Source organism: Staurois parvus, unplaced genomic scaffold (genome assembly GCF_062004578.1).
Source record: "Staurois parvus isolate SC_StPar_1 unplaced genomic scaffold, SC_StPar_1.0 ptg000013l, whole genome shotgun sequence".
Classification (NCBI taxonomy): Eukaryota; Metazoa; Chordata; class Amphibia; order Anura; family Ranidae; genus Staurois; species Staurois parvus.
The window spans coordinates 17,021,182-17,042,566 of NW_028317809.1; the positions used below are offsets into that span (position 1 = coordinate 17,021,182).

At 41.4% G+C, this 21,385-nt stretch overlaps 1 protein-coding gene across 1 annotated transcript in view; it reads left to right on the plus strand.

The window, feature by feature from the left end:
- FRAS1 (Fraser extracellular matrix complex subunit 1) overlaps positions 1 to 21,385 on the plus strand; it is a 680,896-nt gene that overhangs the window by 631,350 nt on the left and 28,161 nt on the right. Inside the window, exons 62-63 of the mRNA XM_089676214.1 lie at positions 8,089 to 8,276; positions 18,435 to 18,710. Of these exons, the coding sequence (XP_089532340.1) occupies positions 8,089 to 8,276; positions 18,435 to 18,710 (464 nt within the window). The remainder of the gene's footprint in view (positions 1 to 8,088; positions 8,277 to 18,434; positions 18,711 to 21,385) is intronic.

Below are 21,385 nucleotides of genomic sequence, written 5' to 3' on the forward strand. Positions count from 1 at the left end.
CAGCAGAGTTGCCAACCATGCAAAACTTTTGTTCTTCAAAAAATTTACTGACAGAGCACTGACAACCTGAAATATGACACATTTTATCAGACACTAAGCAGATTAGGCCTCTTTTATGTGGCCAAGTAGCTGTGGCCGCCGGATTCCTGGAAAAAGGACCAGCTGCATACAGCTATCTGTATGCAGCTACAGTTGGAAGTTGCACGATTTCAAAACCGCATGTCAGTGAGACTTGGCAGACATCTGTGCGACCTCATGCACAAATGTCTGTGCAAGTCGCACCTGAAATCGCAAAAAATAGTGCAGGACCTTTTTTTCAAATTGGTGCAGCACCACAAAGTCAGAGTCCCACCCATTTGAATGATTCCATAGCTCACAATAGGGTTCAACTTGTCATTCGATTTGAAACTGTCAAATCAAATAACAAGTTGCACTGGTGTAAACAACCTTTAATGTTTAAACAGTATAAACTTTGCAACATTGTAACAGATACCCTTAACAAGTAATCTACCTAGCTTTACAAATAAACAGTCAAATTAGTATGACAAAATGTAAGCATGACTAAGGCTGGCCATACAAGGTTATTTTTTATTCTTTTTAGCCAAGGAACAGATTCTTCAATCCACACAAACAAGGTGGATGGGGGATTCCCCCCGCACTTAAATGGCTGATTGTCCGAAAATATTCTAATATCTTCTAATAATCAATTTCTATCGAGCAGGGGTGATCACACATTGATCAAAATATGTTTCGTCGCTGATGGACCAGCCAAATGTCAATCAGTGTATGCCCAACTTAAAGTAGAACCAAAAGAAAGCAAAACTTGTTTTTATCATTTTGGATAGAGTAAGAGAGGGATTTACCGCTATCGATTTTGATTGGGGGAGATTTCCTTTCACTTTCTCTCTCAGCCAAAACAGTAAAAGGAGAGTAAATCTCTCCAAAGTGAGGAAACCCCTGGATGTCACCAGAGTAATCAGGACTAGTGTTGCTATTGGACGATTCCCCCTCTATCCCTGTTGTGGTGACAACCCAAAATTTGGTATTTTATTTCATTTTCACTCAGTGAAACTCATAGGAAGCTGCTGCAAATGGCGGGCATGGTCTAATTTCACCTAAAAGTGGGAGTGCCTTAAATCAGGATGATTAAACAAAACATGTACACTGCATGTGAACCACAAAATTACTGTGCCAGAAGTGACTGTCAAGGACGTATATAAATCTCAGGACAAAGGATAATTTTTAATGCTTTCACTACATATGCTCTTCTGCACAAAAAAAATCAATAACTTTGTCGAAGCCTGTCTTAAAGAATAATTTAATGAAATCCAGCAGCTGATGGGACAATTAACACTATAGTCAGAATTGTGTAACGTTCAATATAGCATACATAGTGCAGTTGTCAGCAGGAGTTGGTCACATACAATAGGGAATATGTACAGCAACAGTCAAGATTAAGAGAGGAAAGTGAAAGTGGGAGCAAGAGAAAGTGAAATGGATTGAGGGAGGAGGGGAGTGAGAGAGAGGAAGGGAAAGAGAGCATAGCAGGGAGGGAGAGAGAAAGTAAGATAGGCAGAGCCCACCTTTCACATCAAAGCACCATTCATATAAGAGTTTCCCCTATACATTGGAGTTTCCCCAATACATTGGAGTTCCCCCTTAACATCAGAATCCCCTATACAGTACCTTTAAGCCCCACATACATCAGAGTCCTCCTTTTCACATCAGTAACCCCACTTGACATCAGATTCCTCCCTTTCACTTCAGGACCTTGTTGTCTTATATCATGTGGAGGTCCACACAGAAATAGTCCATAAGACAGATATGTTGTCATATATCACACACGGATGATGACGAGTGCATTTATAAATGTATTTTCCTGCAGCAACAAGTCCAACAGTTCTTTTCCAGAGAGATGTGTTTAATCAGAAGTATACAGTGAGGAACATAAGTATTTGAACACCCTGCGATTTTGCATGTTCTCCCACTTAGAAATCATGGAGGGGTCTGAAATTGACATTGCATGTGCATTCCCACTCTGAGAGACAGAATTAAAAAAAAAATTCAGGAAATCACATTGTATGATTTTTAAAGAATTTATTTGTCTTGCACTGCTGAACATAAGTATTTGAACACCTGAGAAAATCAGTGTTAATATTTGGTACAGAAGCCTTTGTTTGCAATTACAGAGGTCAAACGTTTCTTGACCAGGGTTGTACACACTGCAACAGGGATTTTGGCCCATTCCTCCACACAGATCTCCTCTAGATCTGTCAGGTTTAGGGGCTGTCGCTGAGCAACACAGAGTTTCAGCTCCCTCCAAAGATGTTCTATTGGATTTAGGTCTGCAGACTGGCTAGGCCACTCCAGAACCTTGATATGCTTCTTACGGAGCCACTCCTTGGTTATCCTGGCTGTGTGCTTCGGGTCGTTGTCATGTTGGAAGACCCAGCAACGACCCATCTTCAATGCTCTGACTGAGAGAAGGAGGTTGTTGCTCAAAATCTTACAATACATGGCCCCATTTATCCTCTCCTTAATACAGTGCAGTCGTCCTGTCCCCTTTGCAGAAAAGCAACCCCAAAGCATGATGTTACCACCCCCATGCTTCACAGCAGGGATGGTGTTCTTGGGATGCAACTCATCCTTCTTTTTCCTCCAAACACGACGAGTGAAGTTTAGACCAAAAAGTTCTACTTTGGTCTCATCTGACCACATGACTTTCTCCCATGCCTCCTCTGGATCATCCAGATGGTCATTGGCAAACTTCAGATGGGCCTGGACATGTGATGACTTGAGCAGGGGAACCTTCTGTGCAATGCATAATTTGAAACCATGACGGCATAGTGTTCTACCGACAGTGACCTTTGAAACTGTGGTCCCAGTTCTCTTCATGTCATTGACCAGCTCCTCCCTTGTAGTTCTGGGCTGATTCCTCACCTTTCTTATCATCAGTGATACTCCACGAGGTGAGATCTTGCATGGAGCCCCAGTCCGAGAGAGACTGACAGTCGTCTTTAGCCTCTTCCATTTTCTAACAATTGCTCCAACAGTTGATCTATTTTCACCAAACTGCTTGGCAATTGCCCCGTAGCCCTTTCCAGCCTTGTGGAGGTCCACAATTTTGTGGTGTCTTTTGACAGCTCTTTGGTCTTGCCCATGGTAGTAGTTGGCGTCTGACTGACTGTGGAGTGGACAGGTGTCTTTAAAGAGCTCAGACAGGTGCTACTAAGTTAGAATAATGAGTGGAGTAGAGGTGGACTTTTTAAAGGCACAGTAACAGGTCTCTGAGAGCCAGAATTCTTGCTGTTTCTTAGGTGTTCAAATACTTATGTTCAGCAGTGCAAGACAAATAAATTCTTTACAAATCATACAATTTGATTTCCTGAATTTTTTTTTTAAATTCTGTCTCTCAGAGTGGGAATGCACATACAATGTGAATTTTAGACCCCTCCATGATTTCTAAGTGGGAGAACTTGCAAAATTCGCAGGGTGTTCAAATACTTCTGTTCCTCACTGTATATATGATTTTGCATCTCCGGGTTGGGGGCGTGTGCAGCTGCATGCCGCTATTCACAGCCACGGCTGTCAATGGTGATTACTCGCCGGCGCCCGGTGATTACCGAGGATCTCTGATGGTGAGGAGGACTGTTTTGTTTACTAACAGTTCTCCTCCCTGGCAGCTCGGGCACACTGCTGTGGATGGCTGTGCACAACACAGCCATCCAAAGCAGTGTGCTTACAGTGAAGCACACTGACATGGCCCCCTAGTAAAACACTCCCTGTACACAGTTAACCCTTTGATCACCCCTCATGTTAACCCCTTCCTGCCCAGTGCCATTACTACAGTGTCAGTGCTTTTTTTTTGGTGTCACTGGGGAGATCAGTGACACCAAGTTAGTTCCCCCCAGTACCAGAATGTCCGCCGCAGTCCCGCTATAAGTCACTGATCGCCGCCATTATTAGTTTAAAAAAAAAAAAATTCCAGTACCTATACCGCCATTTGTAAACACTATAACTTTCATGTAAACCAATTAACTTACACGTATTTGGATTTTTTTTTAGCAAAGACCTGTAGCAGAATACATTTTGGCCTAAATTTATGACGAACTTAGATTTTGAACATATTTTTGCTGGGCATGTTTAATAGCAAAAAGTATCAAAATTGTCTGCCTTTTTTTTTTATATCACAAAAGATTAAAAACCGCACAGGCGATCAAATACTACCGAAAGAAAGCTCAGTTCGTGGAAAAAAAGGAGGTAAATTTCATTTGGGTGCAGCGTTGCATGACCGTGCAATAGTCAGTTAAGGTAATGCAGCGCCGTTACGCAAAAAATGGCCTGGTCAGGAAGGGGGGGTAAATCCTCAGGAGGGCAAAAAAGGGTGGTTAAAAAGGCTATTTCTCATAAGCAAGAGACTCATGAATATTTAAGACCTTTACAAATCTAATCAGATAAACTTTCATTTTACAATGCTGGTAGATTTACAAATAATCTGCTCTGAAACTCCCCCTGACTCTCCACATATTTATCTAAAAACAGGTTAGCCCAACATCACAAAGGTAAGGTAATTATTTACCTTGTGCATGAATTAACATAGTAAGGAGTCCTTGGCTATCATTTTGGTCAATAACATGAAAATGCACTATATATACAGTGGGGCAAAAAAGTATTTAGTCAGCCACCAATTGTGCAAGTTCTCCAACTTAAAAAGATGAGAGAGGCCTGTAATTGGCATCATAGGTAGACCTCAACTATGAGAGACAAAATGAGAAAAAAAATCCAGACAATCACATTGGCTGATTTGGAAAGAATTTATTTGCAAATTATGGTGGAAAATAAGTATTTGGTCAATATCAAAAGTTCATCTCAATACTTTGTTATATATCCTTTGTTGGCAATGACAGAGGTCAAACGTTTCCTGTAAGTCTTCACAAGGTTGGCACACACTGTTGCTGGTATGTTGGCCCATTCCTCCATGCAGATCTCCTCTAGAGCAGTGATGTTTTGGGGCTGTCGCTGGGCAACACAGACTTTCAACTCCCTCCAAAGGTTTTCTAAGGGGTTGAGATCTGGAGACTGGCTAGGCCACTCCAGGACCTTGAAATGCTTCTTACGAAGCCACTCCTTCGTTGCCCGGGCGGTATGTTTGGGATCATTGTCATGTTGGAAGACCCAGCCACGTTTCATCTTCAATGCCCTTGCTGATGGAAGGAGGTTTGCACTCAAAATCTCACGATACGTGGCCCCATTCATTCTGTCCTGTACATGGATCAGTCATCCTGGTCCCTTTGTGGAGAAACAGCCCCAAAGCATGATGTTGCCACCCCCATGCTTCACAGTAGATATGGTGTTCTTTGGATGCAACTCAGCATTCTCTCTCCTCCAAACATGACGAGTTGTGTTTCTACCAAACACTTCTATTTTGGTTTCATCTGACCATATGACATTCTCCCAATCCTCTTCTGGATAATCCAAATGCTCTCTAGCAAACTTCAGATGGGCCCGGACATGTACTGGCTTAAGCAGGGGGACACGTCTGGCAGTGCAGGATCTGAGTCCCTGGCGGCGTAGTGTGTTACTGATGGTAGCCTGGTCCCAGCTCTCTGCAGGTCATTCACTAGGTCCCCCCGTGTGGTCCTGGGATTTTTGCTCACCGTTCTTGTGATCATTTTGACCCCACGGGGTGAGATCTTGCGTGGAGCCCCAGATCGAGGGAGATTATCAGTGATCTTGTATGTCTTCCATTTTCTAATTATTGCTCCCACAGTTGATTTGTTCACACCAAGCTGCTTACCTATTGCAGATTCAGTCTTCCCAGCCTGGTGCAGGTCTACAATTTTGGTTCTGGTGTCCTTCGACAGCTATTTGGTCTTCACCATAGTGGAGTTTAGAGTGTGACTGTTTGAGGTTGTGGACAGGTGTCTTTTATACTGATAACAAGTTCAAACAGGTGCCATTGATACAGGTAATGAGTGCAGGACAGAGGAGCCTCTTAAAGAAGAAGGTACAGGTCTGTGAGAGCCAGAAATCTTGCTTGTTTGTAGGTGACCAAATACTTATTTTCCACCATAATTTGCAAATAAATTCTTTCCAAATCAGCCAATGTGATTGTCTGGATTTTGTTTCTCATTTTGTCTCTCATAGTTGAGGTCTATCTATGATGCCAATTACAGGCCTCTCTCATCTTTTTAAGTGGGAGAACTTGCACAATTGGTGGCTGACTAAATACTTTTTTGCCCCACTGAATATATATATATATATATATTCATCAGGCTTCTCCCCTTCACATCAGGAGGAGCCCCTATACATCAGTTATCTCCTTCACATCAAAAACACCCCAATACATCAGAATCCTCCCCTTCACATCCTGAGCCTCCCCATAATCAGAGTTCTTCTCTTGATATCAGGATCTCCCATTTCAATCCCCTTTGCATCAAGAGCCAACCTATACATCAGCGTTCTAATTTTCACATTGTGAACCGCCTATACAGCAGATTCATCCACATTACAACAGAAGCCCCCTTTACATCAGAGTCCTCCCCTTCACATCAGATGCTCCCTATTCATCAGAGGTCCCCCTTCACCTCAGGAGCTCCTCTATACATCAAAGTCCTTCCCTTCACATCAAAAGCCCTCCTATACATCTAAATCATCCCTTCACACCAGGGGCTAATCTATACATCAGAGTTATCTCCTTCACCTCAGGATTTCCCCAAAACATCATAGCCTTCTCATTTGCATCAAGACCATTTCTTATACATTAGAGTTCTTCACCTGACATCAGGAATTCCCCTATTCTTCAGAGTCCTCCCCTTTACATTAGGAGCCCCCTATATTTAAGAGTCCTCCCCTTCAACTCAGGAGCTCTCCTATATATAAATCCGAGTTCTCCACTTCAGATAAGGAGCCCCCTATACATTAGAGTCTTCCCCTTCACTTCAGGAGCTCCCCTATACATCAGAGTCCTCAACTTCACTTCAAAAGCTCCCCTATATATCAGTGTCCTTCACATCAAGAACCTACCTATAGGATATATTCACAACAGGAGCCTCTTATACATCAGAGTACCCCCTTCACCTCAGGAGCTCTCCTATACATCAGAGTCTTCTCCTTCACATCAAGAGCTTCCCTAAACATCAGAGTCCTCCCCTTCACACCATGAGCCCACCGATAGATCAGATTTCCCCCCTTCACATCAGGACCCAAAACATAATAACCCTCCCCTTAGCATAAAAAGCCCCCTTATACAACTGAGTCCTCCACCACATATCAGGAGCCCGTCTATACTTCAGAGTTCTCCCCTTCACATGAGAAGCCTACTGTATATCAGAGTTCTTCCCATCACACCAGAAGCCTACAATATATCAGAGTTCTTCCCTTCACATCAGGAGCCCCCCTATACTTCAGAGTTCTCCACTTTACATTAGAAGTCCCTTGTATATCACAGTTCTCCCCTTCAGCTCAGGAGCTCCCTTATACATCAGAGTCCATCCCCTCAACTCAGGAGCTCTGTACATCAGGGTCAGTCCCTATAAAATGTTCTCTGGCTGAAATAGGTACGGGTTTCCACAGACACACTCCAGAATCCTGTGAAAAGTCTTCCCAGATGAGTGAAGGCTGTTGTAGCCATGGATTTGAAATGGAATGTCCAACATGCTCATCTAGGCCAGGTGTCCAAAAACATATGGCCATCTAGTGTAAATTTAATTACTTATCTATTTAAAACAATATATTTTGAATGAAACGTGCTTTATGGAATTTATTCTTAGAACTTATTTCAGTCATCTGTGCTTTTATACTGCTATGCATGGGTATTTTGAATAAAAAGTTAAATGAAAGGAAACCTTTCATTTTAAAAGCTATGACGTGTAACATTATAGAGTAGGACAAATTAACTTGATGTAATCTGTTGTTTCCAGCATCTCATGGTAATATTTTTGCTTAATGCATCATGGATATTTTTATTTGGTAAGGTTAAATTACATAACATTTCTCATAAAAGACACAAACACATTTATTTGTCAGAAATAAAATACAGAAATGTATTAATTAACCAGTTTATGGTTTATCTGTCACTATTTGCAGGTGTTGACCACATGTTTTTTAAGGTTGAGATCCTATCAAATGAGGACAGGGAATGGCATGAGTCCTTTTCAGTAGTTCTTGGTCCAGATGACCCAGTTGAGGCCATTCTTGGTGATATCACAACTACAACAGTAACAATTCTGGATCAGGAGGCAGCGGGGAGTTTGATTTTACCATCACCACCTATAGTAAGTACTGTTATAGTTAGTAGTGAAATATATTTTAGTTTAAATATCTTTTCAGGTAATTTTGTAACTCATACCATAGGAGCGCAAAGTAATTTGATCATTTTTCCCTAAAGCTGAACTTCAAGCAAATAGCTAAATACAGTTGGAATATGTTTATCTTATGAGAATCTCTTAGATTGTAAGCTCCAAGGAGCAGGGGCCTCCGAACCCTCTTGTATGGAACTATATCATTGCTGTATTGTCTCCCTTTATATTGTAAAGCGCTGAGCAAACTGTTGTTCTATATAAATCCTGTATAATAATAATATAATAACATTTTTTATCTGTCAAAGGATATGCAAATATGTTTAGGCAGTCTAATGATACACACACCCCAACCAGATAGCACATCCAGGTCCTGGACCTTTCTCTAGACTACACTGCATATAAGCAACAGAGCCTGGCCTAGAAACCTGCATTAATTCACTAGTGACCAGAATCCATATGTTCTTCTTTCTTGTGTGTTCAGTGTTAGACTTACTGCACTGTGCAAAAAAGAGAGCCCCAGTTGGCTCAGAGTGCTGACTTGTACTGATTTAGTATGAGTGCTGCTACAGGGGTTTACTTGAAGCTAATATTAAGATACAGTAGGATTTTTATACTTGTCATAAAATTATTTTCTTGAAGTCCATAGAGAGACACTAAAAGTATTTAACCTTTGGGTTATACTGCTGCCTACAGAATATTGGACATGGACAAACAAAAAAAATCTGTTTTTTACCAAAGTAGTATAATTATGATAATAAACACATGGGTGGGACCTGTATCACCAAATAGATTGCAAGAAAAGGATTTTTCAGAGAATACATATTCTTATTTTCTTGTCTACTGAGGGACACAGGAAGTCTTTAACCTTCAGGATATCCAACAGCAGTCCAACTGAGGGGTGGACAACACAGCAAACAAATACTAACCGGCCCAAAAAATAACAAAATAAAACTGGGCACTATCTGCAGCTCAAAGACCTGCTTAAAGGACCTTACATTTGAAGCTGGCATAGATGAGACTGAAACATTTGCCTGGTAGAACTTAAATAAAGTGTTGTCAGAAGACTGGGTGGCACTTATGCAAATCAGAGAAACAGATGCTTGATGCTGAAAAGCACAAGAATCACTTGCAGATCTAATACAGTGTCCCTTGACCGGCAAGGGTGGTATCCAATCTTTTAGGCGATAAGCTTGGCCTTGCTGAGCCACATAGAGATGGTCAAGAGAGAAGCTGGCCATCCTTTTGGGGGCCATATGGGATGACAAATAGGGAATCATATTTTTCTTAAAGAAGTAGTAGCTAAGAGACAGACTTCCACAGCCTGAACCACATCCAGAAAATGGAGGGAAATTCAGAACAATGTCCTGCAGAAACTACTTTAGGCAAAAAAGGACACCACCTTACCCTTTTGCAGAAACAGAAATGATTCCTTGTAGGATTTGGGTGCCAGTTCAAACACACAGCTTGCAGTTGTGGTGGGTACAAGGAAAACCATGTTGTGGGTGAAAGTAGAGAGGAATATATACAGTATCTCACAGAAATGAGTACACTCCTCACATTTTTGTAAATATTTTTTTATATCTTTTCATGTGACAGCACTGAATAAATTACACTTTAGTACAATGTAAAGTAGTGAGTGTACAGCTTGTATAACAGTGTAAATTTGCTGTCCCCTTAAAATAACTCAACACACAGCCATTAATGTCTAAACAGCTGGCAACAAAAATGAGTACACCCCTAAGTGAAAATGTCCAAATTAGGCCCAATTAGCCATTTTCCTTCCCCAATGTCATGTGACTCCTTAGTGTTACAAGGTCTCAGGTGTGAATGGGGAGCAAGCGTGCACTCACTACTTTACATTGTAGCAAAGTGACATTTCCTCAATGTTGTCAGATTACCAGAATGGCTTCCATCTTAATCCTGAAAACCAGACAAAAAAGAAGTTTCAGGGTAGAAAAATAGATCAGGGTGTACTGATCTCAGGGAGCCACCAGAGCGTTTGCTAATGGATCCCTGTATCTGGAGACAAACTGCTGCTTGTTGTTGAAACTGGAGGCCATGAGGTCTACATCTGGTTTCCACCACTAGACAAGGCTGGAATGTGAAGTTCTACCCAGCACAGGATCCGATCTACCCTTCTTACTATGGGGAGACTTCTGGTTCCTCCATGATGGTTTATGTGCCCCACCATTGAGGCGTTTACAGACTGAATCCGTATTGAATGACCTATTAGCATGGCAAAATTACCTGAAGCTCCAGGATGCTGATCAAGATAAAAGACTCCTCTAATGACCAACTTCACTGCACCAACAAGGTGCTCAGGACTCCTCCCCAGCCCGACAGGGTGACATCCATTTTGAGGCCCCATCTAAAAAGATGAAAAGGAAGACTCCCCTGATTCCTGAGCCAGGCACAACCTGGTCTTCAATGTAAAACAAATCAGTCTGTCCAGGAACCTGTTTGACTTATCCTTTGACAGCAGACCATATAGAGGTCCAGAGTGAACCTGGACATATGCAACTGCCTCAAAGGAGGCTATCATCTAACCCAAGACCCTAATGCAAAAGCAGAGTCAAGCAGCTCCTGGACTGAAGAGCTCAAATCTGTTTAAAGAAACACTTTGGTTTGAGCTGTGTGCAGGACATGACCAAGATATTTCAAATGATGAGTCAGTTCCCGGAGGATCTTGAGGTGCAGGGTCACAGACCAGTAGTGTAAGGGCCACACAGCAAAACATAGAAAAAATATGTCATTGCAGGTGTGCAACCTTAATGTCCACAGAAGCCTCCCTGGTGAAGGAAGGCAATGACAGATTAGGTGGATTCCATGTGGAATTTCTGTGCTTAAATGCAGACCTAAAGAGTTTTGAGAACCAAGATGAGACAGATGGCTTGTTTGGGCGTTTGTACACAGTGAACCTGTTGGGGTAAAATCCTTGAAAATTGTCTGCCAAAGGAACTAGGGTGATGACATTCTGGTCCAGAAGACCTGTGTGGGCTCAATGGAGATCTTCTAATCTGTGTTGTGATACAAGAAAGTTGAAGGTGAGAAACCAAAGAGGGGCCAGGGAACAAAACATGTTTATAGCCCTGCGATACCCCTGCACCCAAGCATCAGAAATGCATACTATTCAAATGTCTATAAAAGTTAACAAACATCCCTCCACTCTGAAAAGTGGAGATGCACCTTCATGCAGAGGAAGGCTTGTTTGAAGATTTTGATGAAGAGTCAGTCCAAAGAGATGTTGTCCCTCAAAGACCATATGGATCAGTGCTTTCTGCTCAAGGGCTCCATACTCCAGCAAGCACTTCAACCAAAGTTCCCTACACATGTGTATGGAGCTCCATGTGAAAGATGAGACAGGAAGCTTTCTGAAGACTGTTGCAGGTTAAATTTAAAGCTTCAGCCATTTGCTTCATACAGTTAGTATTCTACAGATTATCCTCAGCAATGGAAAGTTCTCTTTTTGGATTTTGACCAGCTAGCCATGATTTCACAAAGTAAAGTCATGGCTTGAAAGGGTTAAAAGGACAGAACTCACCAGCGGGAACAGAAAAGGCTTCTAATTGTTTATCTGTTCTGCCTTAAAGACAGGCACATCTTTTGTTAGAACAGTAAGTATCTTGTTAGGCCACAGTGGGAACAGTCTTGCACAAAATACTCCAAAAATTGGTACAAGGCTAATAAGCCTTATCAGGTTGTTCCCAATCTCTGTATAGAAAGAGTTGAAACTGGTGCAAGGGTAAAGTCCTGGGAGCTCATTGATGCTTTAATGGATCTGAAACTGGAAACAGCACTGGCAGAAGCAACAGAGCGCTGCACACCACATCAATATTGATCACTCAAATCAATAAGAACAACAATGGAGTAATAGTGGTAAATTGTGACTTTTCAGGGGAAAGCAGTCTCAGATGCTGGAATGACTCAGAATCAGACAAAGTCACTGTGGACAATGGTTAGCAAGCTTCTAAGGCCATGGGTAAATCACATACTGAATCTGTGAGAGAAGGCATGGGAGCGTGTATCTGACCTCTGCTACAACCACAATTGATGGGGCTAAAAAGGATTCTGATGATGGGATAAACTTTTTGAGGTCAACATGATTCCAGGTAGCAGACATCAGCCAAATTATTAGGCACCCTGCAAGCAGCCCTTGAGCCCTTAGTAAAGTGAGAGCTTCGGACAACCGATAGTGGTACTGTTCCCGCTACGTATGTCTACAATCAGACCACGTGGTATTAAAGCAATGTAAGGCTCACAGTAAGAGGCAGAACCCCAGATACTCAAGAAACCCATAAAGCTGGTAGCAGATGAGAACCAGATGGCAGGAGGTGACCAAGGTCACTGTAGGTAGGTAGCAGGAATGGATTGAAGATTGAAGTTCAGCATGGCTCTTTGCAAGCAGGAGTAGCAATGCAAAAATGTTTCTTTGACAATGTATTGAAAGAAAGCAAGCATGAAGTGTGCACACGCAACACTTCGCACAGTGGCTGATACCAGCGCTCAGTTCCACAGTGTTAACGGTTTACATGGTAGAGACCATGGAATAAGGAATTTAAATGTCCTGGGTGACCTATGCAAATAGGGCAGCTCCTGGAACTTGGTCCAATTTCTTTACTCAAAAAGTGAATCTTCAGAGGTGAGGTAAGTGCTTAGGTAATGCTGGCAGCTCCACAGCTAACGTTTAGCAGAACAGAGTTTGCCCCTTGCAGAACCCAGTGCCTGAAGGTGCCTTTCAAGCTAGCCTTGCAATTTCCTGTCCAACAGGGTCTGCATACAACCCTCCTGAGGTCAGGTTGAGATACCTGCATTTGAATTAGAAAAAAAAAACTCTGCCAGGGATGTAGAGAAGATAATTAAAGAAAGAAATCAAAGAGTAAGAAAAAAGTGCCAGCAAAAAAAAAAAAAAAAGGTTAGTCTTTAACACAGCAGCTGAAAATAAGTAGTTATCCTGGCCTGGCCTAGCCTACATTTTTTTGTTTTCCAGTGTCCAATCTTTCTGTAGGTGGCAGTATAACCCAAGGGTTAAATACTCTTTTGTGTTCCATAATATACACTAAATAAATTGTGTTTTTATATCTGCCTGTAGTTTGGCTTTAACTTTGGACGCAGTCTTCCCTATTGAGCTCTAGTTCATGTTCAGCCTTTCCTCATACATCTTAGCCTCTTTAGATTGATGTCACAGTATTTATAAATGCAGTGTTACGCAGGCTGAGAAATATATAATTTAAAAGCTAATTTAGCAGGCTATTCTCTCCTGTGGAGAACTATGGTCCAGATCTATTTAGGCTTATAGAATGAAGCCGAATTTGTGTTAAGCTATTTTAGTAAAGAAGCTATGCATTCAAATTGCATGGCTACTAGTCAGATTTCAGCTTATTAGTCAGATCAATAGAAAACTAATATCAGATTAGTTGCTATGGGTTACTGAAATTTGAACAGTCATAGTACTTTTTACTTATATGTAATGTCCTAGTAAATATGCCTGGTTGTTGCTTTCCACTGAAAGTCTGTAGAAAGTCTGTATTCATACAGTTGAGTGAAGAGTGTAAGTGAGATTTACTGTGCAAATTTGATTATATGGTCTGTTCTTCTGATCTTTTATTAGAAAAGTATATATCACTTCTGAGCCATCAGCCTGTATTACAGTTTCAGTAGCTACTGGTAATCCCTCAGTTCTAGCAGTCTGACATGTTATGAAATCAGAAATACAGACTAATAGGGCTCGGATGTACAACTGTACTGAAATTTTCACTCAAAAGTATTAATATTATTATTATACAGGATTTATATAGTGCTAACAGTTTGCTCAGCGCTTTATAATATAAAGGGAGACAATACAGCAACAATACAGTTCAATACAAGAGGGTTAGAAAGGCACTGCTCCTGGGAGCTTACAATCTAAGAGGGAGGGACTGGCGGTACAAAAGGTAATAGACCAGATGCGATTTCTCCTGCGCTCTAGGACCCAAGTCAGTGGCGAGTGGATGGAACCAAAACCAGAAAAAGCGACCACCAGTTCATAAAAGGTTGTGCAGCTCCAAACAAGGCAGGGGAAGCCCGACCAATACTGCAAAGTAAAACAAAAAAGAGAAGCGCACCAACCTTGTGCATTACCTCAGTAACTAAAATGTATTAATTAAAGAATGGTACTCACAAACAGCGAATAAAATCAGGCGTGTAAGTCCTCTGAGGGACTTCAGAGATAAGCAGCCAGCGAAATACAGTTCAATACAAGAGGGTTAGAAAGGCACTAATCCTGGGAGCTTACAATCTAAGAGGGAGGGACTGGCAGTACAAAAGGTAATAACTGTGAGGGATGAACTGATAGGAGAAAGCTGAAGGCAGGATAGGCTTCCCTGAGGAGATTTTCAGAGATCACCTAAAAGTGGGCAGAGTATGTGATAGTCGGATAGGTTGGGGTAGAGAGTTCCAGAGGATGGGGGAGGCTCTGGAAAAGTCGTGGAGACGAGCATGGGAGGAGGAGACAAGGGAGCTAGAGAGCAGGAGGTTGTGGGAGGAGCAGAGAGGACAGTTTGGTTGATATTGGAGACAAGATTGGTGATGTAATTTGGGGCAGAGTTATAAATGGCTTGAAATGTTATTGTTAATGTTTTGAATTTTATCCGTTGGGTAATGGGAAGCCAGTGGAGGGATTGGCAGAGAGGGGTGGCTGATACAGAACGGTTAGTAAGGTGGATGAGTCTGGCAGTAGCATTCATGATAGACTGAAGAGGGGATAGCCTGTGATGAGGTAGGCCAATGAGGAGGGAGTTACAATAGTCAAGGCGAGAGATAACAAGGGAGTGAATAAGTTGCTTAGTGGTTTCCGAGGTTAAGAACGGGCGTATCTTGGAGATGTTACGGAGGTGAAGTCTACAAGATTTGGACAGTGATTGGATTTGGGGCTCAAAGGACAGATAGGAGTCTAGGATTACACCTAGTACCCTAGCATGAGGGGAGGGACTGATGGTTGTATTATTGACCTTGATGGAGAAGTCAGTGAAGGGGCACGGGCTGGAGGAAATAGTATAAGCTCCATTTTGGAAAGATTCAGTTTGAGGAAGTGGAGTGACATCCATGCTGATATGTCACATAGTAGGTTAGTAATGAAAGAGGAGATTGAAGGGGTGAGGTGAGGAGTAGAAAGAAAGATTTGTGTGTCATCAGCATTGAGATGACAGCCATACAAACCATGGGAGTTTATCAAGTGATCAAGGGCAGAGTTGTAGATGGAGAAGAGAAGGGGTTCAAGGACAGAACCTTGAAGGACCCCTACAGAAAGAGGAAATGGAGAAGGAGCGTTGCGATAGGTAGGAGAACCAGGAGAGAGCAGAGTCTTGGAGGCCAAGAGAGTGGAGTTATTTGAGGAGGAGGAGGGGATGGTCAAAAGTATCAAAAGCCGCAGAGAGGTCAAGTAGTAAGAGTATGGAGTAGTGGCCATTGGTTTTAGAGTAAGTAAATCAGTGAGTTTTAGTACGGTAGTTTCAGTGGAGTGTAGTGAGTGAAAGCCAGACTGTAAAGGGTCAAGAAGGTTGTCAGTGAGGTAGGAGCTCAGGCGATAGTAGACTAAGCATTGTAAGAGCTTAGAGGTAAACGGGAGCAGGGAGATGAGTCTTAAATTGTTCAGATTGGTGGGGTTCAATGAGGGCTTTTTAGGTATGGGAGTGATGTGTGCATGCTTTAGAGGGGTGGGGAAGGCACCATTAGAGATGTGAGTGAGGGAGCATAGGACAGAAGAAGAGGATGACCGTAGTAGTTTTGAGGGGACAGGATCCAGGAGGCAGGTAGCGAGACGGGCTTCTGAGAAAACTTTAGTGACCTCTTCAGTAGTAGCAAAGTCAAAAGAGGAAAGTGTTGAGAGAGGTTTAGTATAAGGTTTGCTAAGTGGGATAGATGTCTGTGTAGTGGAGATGCCTACTCCACACTCCAGTATTTTATGGCGAGTGCATTCTTCCTATAATGTGACTTTTATGCAATAGCACTTGATATTCATTTTTTACAGCTATAATTTTTTTTCCAGTACTGGCTTATAAATATTATGCTCTTGTGGGAATGAAAGGAGGACTGGTTGACTCCTTAAAATATGAATTACTAGTAGAAACTGCTCTGCAATTAGATATGTGTTACCTGTGCCAAAAGTAATTACATGAAAAGTATGTTTATTTTAGTGTATTTAAAATTTCAGTATGAAATGAGCCTGCTAAATTTTTGTTGGAAAAATAATTAAATAAAAGGCCGTGATTTAACATGATATTGTCACTGTCAGACAAGCTTGGTCACCCTTTGCAGGTTCTATTTTATAGCTGACATGTTAGTTAACTAGTAAAATTGTTTTTGTGTACAAAACCAGCTTTCTGTAAAAAAAATTAACACAATTTCACTAAGTGGTGAGCATCACTGCAGAACAACATTTTAGAGCTTTCTGATATGTGAAGTGAAACATACTCCTGGCAAATATTATTCAGCCCTGAGAGCATTGGAAGGCATTTATCAAGCAATTTAGCACCAAAATTAGTTGCAAAGTAGCCTGGGTCTCAGTCATCAAAGTCTGTGTGACAGCTTTAGAGACCTGTTCGTCTGTGTTTCTGAATAGCTAAGTGCAACAGTTTGAAACTTCAAAGACAGATTTATTATTGAAGATGAGACAGATTTCCACTCTAAACAGACACATAATTAAGAAGTGGTGAGGGCAGGTTTCATTCAGTTGCAGTGCTACTTTAGAGCAGCCAAAGGAGGAATTTATGACTAACCAATGCTGTAACCTTGTAATAAATCTGTCTTACAATGCGTCTCAGTGCTCCTGTTTAGGATCACTTTGCCTTAGGACGGGATTGATAAATATACCCCATTGTGTTTATAGTTGCCAAATCATTTACCTAACTTGGATCTGGCTAGTCACCAGCAACAAACTGTTTTCATATACGCCAAATCCAACAACTGTCCACAGGCAGCCAGAGTCTCAGTGCAACTCATCCAGTAACTCAAATATGGGAAAAAATCAGTTAGTGCAGTTACTGTATATAATGATGATGAAACCAAAAACAGTGAATGCTGCTAAAACATCACCCAGTGTTTTTCACTACAACTCTACATACATATATCATACATTTCGATGTAGTGCAATGCAAATAAACAAAAAGTGAACAAAAAAACATCTTCAAGTAATATCAAGTGTCCATAAAAAATCCTCCACTATTGTGGTGTGATCTTAATGCTCCCTCTCAACTTCTAAAGAATCCCATCCAGGTGTCACATGCTCCACCCTGTGCTCCATTCACATGCTTATCTCCTTATGTTGACCCCAATAATAAATTAAGGTCATAACACACTTTTCACCCCACCATGGGCTATTAGGTATCTGCTCTCCTTCAGGCTTTTGTTCCCCATTAGCAATATTTCACTCTCCAATAATTATACAGGCAAAAACAAAATGGGACCAGAAATAGTGCTCTCTGTATACTCTTATTTTATTTCATTAAGAACTCACACATAAATACACCCATATTAAAAAAAGCACCCCAAGTGCTATGGTAACGGCATAAACCGGCCAATGTATCCGCATATCCATAATGATCTATCTCAACAGTGTGGCTTCTGCTCCTATAGTATCACCCAGAAACTCAGTTCCATTATACTCCACCTCACACTCCAGTGGTACTGTATGATGTGTGAGGTAATGGCACTCAGAGCCATTCACAGCCGAGGGCAGATAAGGGTAGTATGTAAATGCCCATGGGGGGAGGTGCAGTTCTGGCAAGAGGATCTATATGTGAACCTACTTAAAGTGGAAATTTAGTCAGAAATTTAAGTCCTGGGTAAAGTTCTACTTTAAGAGCTAAATAAAGCTGGTAGTGTTGGAGGCTAGTCATCTTTTCTGGTGGCAATGACACCCTAGGGCACAGCCCATGTGGCCTGTGAGAAATCCTTTCCTCAACCTAATCAACATGTCTGTAATCGTGTAATTCTTTTTAAGTGTTATGAATACCAAGAACATGGGCCTGGTGGTAGCTACAAACAGTACTTTTGCTAATTTGCAGTCTGTTTGTAAGTGCAAGTTTACATTAATATTTGCATTGCTATCTTCAATCCATCAAGTACTTTATTGAACTATATTTTGTTTGTCTTTAGGTGGTATCTTTGGCTGACTATGATCATGTGGAGGAAGTCAACAAAGAAGGTTCAAAGAAATCCCCATCTCCTGGGTACCCATTAGTATGTGTCACACCATGTGACCACCACTTTCCTAAATACTCTGTAATGAGGGAGCGATGTGAGGAGGCTGGCATCAACCAGTCCACTATCATGTTTAGCTGGGAGGTGGCAGCGCCCACTGATTCAAGTGGGGCCCGATCTCCGTTTGAGACAATAACTGATACTACCCCTTTCACAAGTGTCAATCACATGGTGAGTACCCACAGACAATTCCATCCTCATATGGTTAAACATGAAGTGATAGGTGACAACAAAATGCAGTAATGGAGTTTAAAACTTTATTAAACACAAAAATGTAATATTTTGGAGCGTATATATCATTAAATGTGGTGAATGCATTTGTTTTTTCTGTTTAAGGCTTTTTGTCTTTATTTCACCTGGTGATCCAGACACTACGGGGTTTATTTACTAAAGCTGGAGAGTCCTAAATCAGACTCCCTTCTGCATAGAAACCAATCAGCTTCCAGGTTTCATTGCCAAAGCTTCATTGAACAAGCTGAGGTTAGAAGCTGATTGGTTTCTATGCAGAAGGGAGTCTGATTTTGGACTCTCCAGCTTTAGTAAATAAACCCCTACGTGTCTTATGATGTCTGCATTCTAGAAGATATGGTACAGTAAGCACCTTTGGAGAACAGCATTGTTAGTCTAGGGGGAGAGTAGTGCTATACTAGCAGATTTAGATAGACATGACCAACAAATTGAAGCTGAACTCCAGCTAACACTCTATAAGCAGTTACAGCAAACAGTTTTGTTCCTTTTGGGATAAAGGTTTTACATAAATAAAAAAAAGCTGATCATTGTACACACTCCTGTTAGTGTTCAATGGTTTATCTCAACCCTCTATAGCTACTTTGTCTGGACAGCTTGGGCTGCTAATGGAAGTTGAAACATAACAGATTTACTGGCTGGGACACCCGGTGAAAATTAAAGAAACGCCTTAAGTGATTCTAAATGCTTATTTTATTTTTTTATTTTATAAAAACAAACATCTCTATACTTACCTGCTGCGTGTAGTGGTTTTGCACAGAGCAACCAGGATCCTCCTCTTCTCGGGTCCCCCGCCAGCACTCCTGCCACCTCCCTCCTGTCGGGTGCCCCCACAACAAGCAGCTTACTATGGGGGCACCTGCTGCTCCGTGTATCCATTCTCACACAGAGCCGCGGCTCAGCCCCGCCCCCCTCAATTCTCATTGGCTCACTGGCTGTCATTGACAGCAGTGAGTGCAAATGGCTCACACTTCTGTCTCAGACAATGAAAAGAGGGAGTCCCAGGATAGCTGAGACTCCAGTGCACATTGCTGGATTGACAGGGGGCTTAGGTGAGTATTACGAGTGGCCAGGGGGGATGCTGCACCCAGAAGGTTTTTCTATGCATGAAGATAAAAAACCTTGTGTATTTAAAACCACTGTAAAGTGTTACTAAACCAACAACAGTAAAATCAGTCTGTATATGCAGTAAAGCAGGCTTGTTCACTGTGGAATCTAAGGGGTTAACCCTCTGCAATGTGTAAAAAGGCTGTTTGATCCTGTCTTCTCTGGTCCTCCCCTTCTTCTACCATCCCCAATTTGCAATAGTTAGAGCAGCAGTGGCAAGTCTTCATATGCAATATATATTCATTGACTTAAACCCAAAAACCCACAATTATAGTGAAAAGATCAAAACCCAAAGAGATTACCCAAAAAATAAAAAATATCAAATATATATAAAAGAACAAAAATAAATAAAGTCCCAATATGCAAAGTGTCCAAATAATGTGTCCAAACAAAGATCAATTTCTTGATAGGAAGACGCTTCCTACTCCACTGAAGAAGATGCAAATCAATCACAGGTGCTCTTCAAATACATATAAAAACGATAAGATCAGCAAGACAGCATCCAACTCCTCATGCCCAGTATGCGATCCCCTTTCCGTGTGTAGAGGGTCTCCCGATCACCAGGTAATTCCCCCTTGCTACTCCTATCCAGCACTATCACTTTGTAGCTCTGGGGGACACCTGAAGTGCACCGTTATTCTCCAGACCTCCAACACACAGGGATTCCAGAATCCAAAATGGCTGCCGCAGCACTTCCGGGAACGTCACGTGCCCTGGACACGTTTCGTCTCTTCTGGACTTTGTCAACAAGGATACGGACATAAGGTTCCAGTTCTTTAAGTACCCACTCCTAACCTGGCGGAAATACCTCAGCGGCCATCTTACAAAGTGGAAAATTGAGATGAATGACTACCACAGCTGATATACCATGCTAGATAGTCATCCCCACCCCATAGCTCTCATCCCTAAGTTAACCTCAAGCCATACTTCAGTCCCAAGGATAATAAAACCACCTGCAGCCATTTTGGAAACTGAAAGAACAATTTTAAATAACCATAAGGTCGGGGGTAACACCACCCCTTCACCATTGATTACAAAAATCTACAAATAATAAAATCATTCACAAAAATTATAAAATATTAAAGAATATAAGAAGTACATGCTAAAAAATCTAAATAAAAATAAAAATAAAATAAAATGAAGATAAAAAAAAAAAAAACTAAAAAAAAAAAAAAATTCATTTCATTTTATTTTATTTTTATTTTAATTTAGATTTTTTAGCATGTACTTCTTATATTCTTTAATATTTTATAATTTTTGTGAATGATTTTATTATTTGTAGATTTTTGTAATCAATGGTGAAGGGGTGGTGTTACCCCCGACCTTATGGTTATTTAAAATTGTTCTTTCAGTTTCCAAAATGGCTGCAGGTGGTTTTATTATCCTTGGGACTGAAGTATGGCTTGAGGTTAACTTAGGGATGAGAGCTATGGGGTGGGGATGACTATCTAGCATGGTATATCAGCTGTGGTAGTCATTCATCTCAATTTTCC